Genomic DNA, 8589 nt, shown 5'->3' on the forward strand with positions numbered 1-8589 from the left:
GCTGCCTGCGCTTTCTTCTTTTTGGATTTGGGTAATGGGTTAGATAGATATGATTTTTTTAAAAGGCCTGCTGCTGTGCGTGCCTGCTGCTATAGTGTTGTGCGTTTTTGTCTTTTTGCTTTTTGGGTATTGGGTTAGAGATAAGTCTGATAAGATTAGATATTTAGATAGGATTAATTTGTTTTGTGTTTTGTTTCTTTTTTGGTGGGTCTTTTTTTTTTTTTTTTTTTTTTTTACGTGTTTGGATGGGTCTTATTAATAAGCCTTGTTGTGTTATAATTGTGCTTAAATTTTTGTTATGGTTGTGCTTATTTTATTTTTGGTTAGTGGCCATATACTAAATAAGTTTTTATTTATGTAAGTTGAAATTGCTAAAAGCTTGTTATTATTCCGTGAAACTACAACAATACTTTTTATATAAATCAAGTTTTATTTCTCATTTGCTCTATACTTGAAAGTTATTTTTTATTTTAATCTTTATAAATATATTGTTTACTTAGAAATGTCTACTAGGAAATATGCATCTGGATATGAAAAACTTAAAAAAAAAAAAAAAAAAAATTAATTGAGTCTCATAAAGGATCAATGGATAAATTTGTTATTAGTAATAAACAAAATTAATCCTACAAATAGAAGATTATACTCCAATTGACATACTAAATTATATGAAAAGATTAGATTCATTTTCAAATACATGCATTATTTATAAGATTTTACTAACAATACCTGTTATAGTAGCTACTGCAGAAAGAAGTTTTTCATTAATAAAATCATATTTAAGATCGACAATGTCCCAAGAAAAATTAAATGGATTAGCTATACTGTCGATTGAAAATGAAATATTAGAAGAACTTAAATACAAAAATTTAATTAGTCAATTTACATCTCAAAAGACAAAAAAAATATATTTAAAATGAAATATATTATAATATAAAAATATTAAATAAATATTAATTTAATTAATATAAGTATAAAATAGGCCTCATTTTTAATCCTCGCCTTAATCCTCAAAATGTCTAGCGTGGGCCTGGCTCAGCGACAACTTTAAAGTGTTGTATAGCACTCTCACCTAAGTTTTTGTCTCTCTCAGGCTTGAAAGCTCAGCCACAACTATCTCTCTCACCTAAGTTTTTTCCGTGAAATAGAAAGTTACAGTACTGTAAGGATGGAGGAAGAGAAAAAAGAGATAGTCAGACACTGGAGGTTGTCGACTTAGACTCGAGCACAGCCTAGAGAGACGGATTCACAGCACGGCAACTGGCAATGCGATCGGGGGCACAGGCACAGTAATTGTAAGATAGTAGACAGATTTGTTTTGCTTCTTTAGTTTTATTATTTTGTAATTTGGAAAAAGATTTTAAAGGAGAAATGGGATTTGTTATTACTTATTAGACTTTTGAGAGCCACGGCCTCAATAATTGGCCAGATTTTGGTTATTTTTTTCAATTTTTTATACGAAATTTTTTTTATTGGTTTATTTTTATTGGATTAATTCCAAAATTTGAGGGATTTTTAATTTTGAGGGGGAAGATTTCTGAAAGTTGAGGGGGGCCACAGAAAAAAAATTTAGTTATCAATATATATATTTTTTTTTTTGCCAATTCTAAGTACTTCTAAGTTTTAATGGAAAATTCAAAAAGTCAGGAGGGCCTTAGCCCACTCCAACCCTCTTTAGCTTCGTATTAAGGAAAAACTAGCTAGATGTACATTTGAAAAAGTAAGGGAAGTAAGCCAAATTTTATCATTTAATTTTGGTCTTTTCGTTTAATGCTGTTTGGCTGAAAAATAGCATAAAGCTGTTTGAAAAGTAGTCTTCCCATGTATTGTTATTTTAATCCATTAATTTTCTTAAAAGGATTCCATTTTAAGTTGTATTTATTTTTTAATGTTACAAATGTGAAATGACAGTGTTTAAGGAGGTATAAAATTATTTTCAAAAAGCAACGGACATAATGACTAAAAGTGACAAAGTAGCTAAGGTTAACCTATTAAAATGATGTGATTCAAATTTAGTGGACAAAAATAGCAAAAGATATATAAAGAGGTTATTTATTTATTTTGGGTTGAAAATTTTGAAGACTTCGTTAGGATCCATGGGAAGGATTCACCCTTTAAAATCGGCTTGTAAAGAGAGGGTGCTCAAGAGTTTATAAATACATGATTAAACTTACTCTTAATCCATGTAGGATATTAAGATCATTACAAACTTTCAATATTGAGGTTTGGGATTACATCATGAGCTAAAGGAGCAGGCTCAATAAATATTTATTTGCACAGTTATAATTTTTTGAAAGAATGGCATCTTTCATGATCTTTTGACTTACAATTTTCAATGAATATATTTCAATTGCAAGAGCTAATGCCATTTCAATAGTAAGAGCATGTTCAGTTGTTATTTTTCATGTTTGGCTTTATTCTGTATCAATTTTTTATTTGTAATTCTTTCAAGTATATATATGTATTTATGTGAGGATTTATTGTATTGGGTTTAGTCTCAAGATGATAAAGTTTTGCTCAAGACAGCAGCTCTGGTGACTGGTTGGTGACTATACCAAGTTGCCAGATGACACCTGAGCAACATATGGGAGATTTGAATTTTAGTTATGCCAGGGTGGTTGGCGACTGGCTTGCAAGTAGGCCAGCCTAGTGAGTTGCCAGGCACTCTAACAGTTCATTTTTGTATGACTCTTCCTCTCCTTCACCCACACTATATATACCTTCATTACCTATGAAATTGTAAGAAGAGTTTTCTAAGAGAAAACCCTAGAAACATCATTTAAGAGTTAGTGATTGTCATCCATCAATATCCACCGCACATTTTTCTTAGTTTTCTCTACTGTCTCCCTTTCCAATTTACATACCATGAGAGGAGCTTAGCTTAAACATAACCTATACACAATTTGAGTGTTGAGTGTTGAGTGTTGATTTAGAGCATTTGGAAAGCATTGGGTCTATACCAATCTTTGGTGGTGCAATTGGGCATAATTGCGAGATTTAGAAAGCTAATGAAGATAAGACTCCGCAAAGTTTGTTGGTAGTAGGAGCTCGAAGGGTTCAAGTACTTTGGGTAACTTAGGCTTGAAAGGTCTTTGTGTATTCATGTACTCAAACTAATTTACTAGTGGATCAATTTGGATTGTCAGGCCATAGAGAGGTTTTTTTGTTGGATTCTCCAGCTTTCCTCTTTGATAACACTTCTAGTGTTATCTTCTATTTACATCCCCTTCTCTCTACTACTCTTGTTTAAATTGCTAGTCAATTATGTATGTCCATGCTTTCGCTATTGGTTTGGGTTGATTAATTTTTTTTTTAATCAATCGCATAAATTTTGCATTAAGTGAGTTTAGATTAAAATTAATCTAGCTGTAATTAAAATTTTAGGGTCTTAATTAGCATCTAGTTATTAGACTAGTGCACTTTCAGAGAATTCCCATCAAATTCAGGCAAAAATTTATGTCTATTTTAGTATAAGAATGTATTTTTAAAATTAAAAAAAAAAATTTACACAACCAATTTTAAAAAAACACTTATATCAGATTATCTATTATATATTCTATTTTATTTAAATAATCATTTTTCATTCATTTTTATTATTGTTTTTATAAAGAGAGAGTTTGATGAGACATGAGAGCAAGAGGCGAGAAAAAAATTTAAAATAATAAAATACAAAGTAACAGTAAAAGCATTCACATAAGTGCTTGTATAATAGAATAAACACTACATGTTAGTCAACCAAACTCAAAATTCACCCAAATCAAACCATGCAAAGTTGTGTAAAAATATATAATTGTTACAGTAATCATGTAATATACATGGTTAAAAGGTAGGTACATTATTGTAGCCTATAGGTATTACAGACTGTGATCCACTTTTGTTAACTAATGTACTAAGTGTACTGGTTAAGGTGCATTAAAATCATTTTTTAATATATTTTTCTAAAACTAAAATTAATTTGTACACAAATATTCGAAGAAGCACACATAACCATAGTGATTTGGTGCATGCAAGTCAATGAATCATTAACAAGAGTATTTTCTTTTAAAAAAAATATGCATTACAACTCATAATTGAGCATTTATTAATCTCTAACTTATGATTTTAGGTCATTTGTTAACAAAATTGTGATCAAGATACAATTCTTAGGAATTGTATTGTATTTTCTTCTTTAAAAAGGTTTTATTAATTGAGCACTTATAACACAATTATTTAGGAATTGTGTTTCTAATTAAATATCAAGAGCTTTGTAACTCAACTTGTTAGCACTTTCTAGTGTTTTTTATGGAGGTATTTAAGGTTCAAATTTCCTTACCCCAAAAATCGATGTATCAAAAAAAAAAAATCTCTAATTAAATTTACTCATGTGATTGTATTGATCAATGCTACATAAAAGGTGTTATTTTTTTCTAAGAATAATTAAATCCAACTATTCAAGTCTAGGAAACATATATAGGGTACATTATTTATAAAATCATACCTAACTGTATGTTCCTGTCTTATGTATTTCTCTATATAAATAAGAGCAAGGCAAGCCATTATCAACACAAACATAGACACAGAGAGTAAAAGCCATGGACTTGTCATTGCTTCTTCTCAAGGTCATGATCACAATTGCGCTGCTTGGCTTTTTTAGCAAGTTAATACAGATTTGTGATGCTCTAATATTGAAGCCAGAAAGGCTTAGATCAAAACTGCGAAAGCAAGGGATCAGAGGCCCTCCGCCCTCGTTTTTGCTCGGAAACATTAATGACATAAAGAAGATGAAATCCACGGCCTCAAAGACTCAACCAGGAGAGCAAGCATTAACCCACAATTGCTCTTCCGCAATTTTTCCATTCTTCGACCTATGGAGAAAACAATATGGTAATTAAGAACATCAATTTTAGTACATGATTTTTTAAGTTTCAATTCTCATATAGTTGAAGTATCAGAAAGGTTTTCCATTTATTTATTTTTTAACTGCTTTTGTTATTCTAATTCTAACAGGTTCTACGTTCATGTTCTCACTTGGCAACATACAAATATTGCACATGAACCATCCTGATGTGGTAAAGGAAATAAGCATATGCACTTCCTTAGACTTGGGAAAGCCTTCCTATCAACACAAAGAGCGAGGTCCTCTACTTGGCCAAGGGATTCTGACTTCAAATGGAGCAACATGGGCATACCAAAGGAAAATCCTTGCTCTAGAACTAAACATGGAAAAGGTCAAGGTATGCTTCAAGTCATATATATGTTTTTTTAGTACGAGAATCAACCATTCCAAACACAATAATAATAAAAAAATAAAAAAGATAAGATTGTCTATCAATTCTCTCTCTAAACAAATCCCCCACAGACTTTTTACGACATTTGTTCAATCAAGATATAAGTTTTGATCATACCTATTTTCTTAATAGTAGTCCTATTCCCAGCTTCTGATTAGTGAAAATGCATATAGTGATTGGATACTGGTGCAATTTGTAGGATATGATGAACTTAATGGTAGAGTCCTCAATTACACTAGTGAACTCATGGACTAATCTGATTGAGAGTGAGGGTGGAGTTGCAGATGTTCACGTTGATGAATATATGAGAAGCTTTTCTGGAGATGTGATCTCAAGAGCTTGTTTTGGCAGCAATTACTCCAAAGGGGAAGAGATATTTTCAAAGCTTAGAGAACTTAAAGGGCTCCTGTCTAAAAAAGTTTTTTCCAGTGGCATTCCTGTACTAAGGTTTTATATTTATATTTTTTTGTCCCTACGTAAAGCATTTTTTATATCATTATAATTACCTTCGTTTGTGGGTGTCGCAATTTTCAGACTTCTTCCAACAAAGAGCCAAAGAGAAACATGGAGGCTAGAAAAAGAGGTCCACTCTTTGATTATGAAGGTAGTGAAGGAAAGAAAGGAGGGAGCATCAGAGAATGATTTGCTGCAAATGATAATTGAAGGTGCAACCAATACTGATTTTGGTCAAGGTGAGATTGATCGCTTCATTGTTGACAATTGCAAGAACATATACCAAGGTGGGTATGAGACAACTGCGGTGTCTGCAATATGGACCTTGATGCTGTTGGCCTCAAATCCAGAGTGGCAACAACGAGTTCGTACTGAAGTCCTTGAAATTTGTGCTGGCCAGATGCCTGACTCTGACATGGTTCGCAAGATGAAAACAGTAAGTAGCATATATATTGATTTCTGTGTGTAATGTAAAAGACAATTTTCACAATTTTTTTTCTTTTCACATCGTTAGTTGAACTACAAGACAGTAAGTATATATATATATATATATATACACACACACAGAGTTCGCAAGATGAACTTTAGATGTCTCCCTTAGGAAATACTAGGAGATGTTAAGATCCACCTAACATTTTGTCAACTACTCACCAATCTTTGCTTGGTTTAATGGATTTGACAGTTGACTATGGTAATTCACGAATCATTGCGACTTTACCCTCCAGTGCCAGTGGTGTCAAGGGAGGCATTTCGAGACATGAAATTCGGCGACATAAGCGTACCTAAAGGTGTAAATGTGTGGACCTTGATGGTATCCTTACAACAAGACCCTGATATTTGGGGACCCGATGCCAACATCTTTAACCCCGAAAGGTTTGCCAATGGAGTCAGGGGTGCATGCAAGCTTCCTTGCGTGTACATGCCATTTGGAGTTGGACCTCGCATCTGTGTAGGGCAACACTTTGCCATGGCAGAGCTCAAAATTCTTCTTGCTTTGATTGTGTCCAACTTCTCCTTTTCCTTGTCACCCAAATACAGGCACTCCCCGACAATGAGCTTGCTTATAGAGCCTGAAAATGGTGTCAATCTTCTTATTAAGAAGCTCTGAGCTATGAGCCAACTATCATACTTTAGTTGGTATTGCAGAAAGTGTTCTTAATGATCTGTGCTGAAACTTGTTTTATGACAAGGTCAATGCATATGTAAGTACGTGCAGGGGATTATATGCATGACCAGCTGTTCTAGGCACGAGTCTTACGACCTAGTATCTTCGCCAGACACATTTCTCTTTCTTAAGTGACATGTTTAGAAGGATATCAATCATGATTTGTACTTGGCCATTTTTTGTGCATATTGCATTGTTTGTGTAATTTTTTTTATTTTTTATTTTAGCATAAAAACCTACTTATTTACTATTTTATATAACCAATTTTTAAAAATATTCCCATCAAATTATTTATTCTATAATCTATTTTATTAAAATATCATTTTTTTCTTGATTTTTTAAATTATATTTATTTCTTCAGATACAACAACTATTATCCAGTTTCTTCTTTTATCATCAGAATACGAAAAAAAAGAATAAAAAATTAAATGCAAAACGAATGGTATCAAGTGTAAATTTACATAATTACTGTAGCAATTTTTGCAAATGTACACATCTTTAGCATGGTTAATGTGGGTAACTTTGGAACTTAGATGTATACAATTGAGCCATTTTTTTCTATTTTGTATTGTCTGATGCAAATGCTCTAAAATATAATCAATAGTATAGTCAACAAAAGAAGCATCTTAACCAAATAAAAAAAGAGAACAATTTTATTTTTGATTATAAAAAAAGAACATATTTGTACATGTGTATAATTTGGATATAATTCCTTAGGTACAGTATATTAAGTTTCCCTAATACAATACAAATTAGGGACGGACCTAAGAGGGAGCCCAAAGGAGCCCAGCTACCCTAGACTTATGAAAAAAAAAAAAGTAGGTATATAGTATGAGAATTCAAATCTTTTATCCCACTTTTCCTGCTCCACTATATACTCCACAAATAAAAACATGTCACATGTTTATCTAATTTATTAAATGCTAAATTTATGCATTCTATTATTTCAATTTCCTAAAATAAATAAATACATATATAAATAAATAGTCCATCATATTTAGGTAATTGAAATAATAGAAGACATAAATTTAACATTTAATAAATTAGATGGTCATGTCCAAATTTTCTGAATAAGTTGAGCTGGACTGAGAAAGAGAGAGAGAGGAACTTTTCAAAAGATTAAAAGTGGGATTTGGCCACAACAATAGTAATTATATAGAAAAGATAATAATCTGATGAGGATCAGAGGATTACGAATGTTGGGTCTCCAATAATTTACTCTGTATGGGAGTGTCAAACAGGATAACTGAAATGCTTAAACTTTGAAGTTTCTTGGAGTCAGAGATGACCAAGTTGGGTTGTTGTGGTAATACGTATGTGTAGTGTTTGTATTGATAGACTTGGCTCTTGCCTCCTGCTGCATTCATGAAAAAATTGAAAAGTGACATGAAGACATTCTCTTGTAGAAGATATTATAAGTGTATGCTTAGATGATTTTGTAAACATTGATTCTTTAATACATGTTAGGTGCTACTACTGAGATTAATTGCACTTAGACCTACACAGCAACACACAGCAACCCACCCATGAACCCAGCGGCCGAGTGGAGGTGAGGGAAGAGAAATGCCAAAATCAATCTCAATCTCAATCCTGGTCAACAGCGGCGGTGTGGAGATGAGTGGAAGAGAATGACGAGAGAGAGAGAGAGAGAGAGAAGCCTTGGCGGTGAAGAGAGATGCTTGAAGAGGAAATAGATGGGGAGAAAGA

At 32.4% G+C, this 8589-nt stretch overlaps 1 protein-coding gene across 3 annotated transcripts; it reads left to right on the forward strand.

Moving 5' to 3' along the window:
* The first annotated feature begins 1079 nt into the window (after positions 1–1079).
* Positions 1080–7087, forward strand: LOC142617446 (cytochrome P450 714C2-like). 3 transcript variants are annotated; one of them, XM_075790319.1, is made up of 6 exons: positions 1080–1292; positions 4519–4860; positions 4984–5210; positions 5464–5711; positions 5799–6153; positions 6400–7087. In XM_075790319.1, the coding sequence occupies exons 2-6, from the start codon at positions 4569–4571 to the stop codon at positions 6823–6825; spliced, it is 1548 nt and encodes a 515-aa protein (XP_075646434.1). In that variant the 5' UTR covers positions 1080–1292; positions 4519–4568; the 3' UTR covers positions 6826–7087. The 3 variants fall into 3 exon arrangements, with proteins under 3 accessions (XP_075646434.1, XP_075646433.1, XP_075646436.1); XM_075790318.1 differs by having other exon boundaries at positions 1162–1293; positions 4515–4860; XM_075790321.1 differs by lacking the exon at positions 1080–1292 and having other exon boundaries at positions 4435–4860.
* The last annotated feature ends 1502 nt before the right edge of the window (positions 7088–8589 follow it).

Source organism: Castanea sativa, chromosome 11 (assembly GCF_040712315.1).
Source record: "Castanea sativa cultivar Marrone di Chiusa Pesio chromosome 11, ASM4071231v1".
Lineage (NCBI taxonomy): Eukaryota > Viridiplantae > Streptophyta > Magnoliopsida > Fagales > Fagaceae > Castanea > Castanea sativa.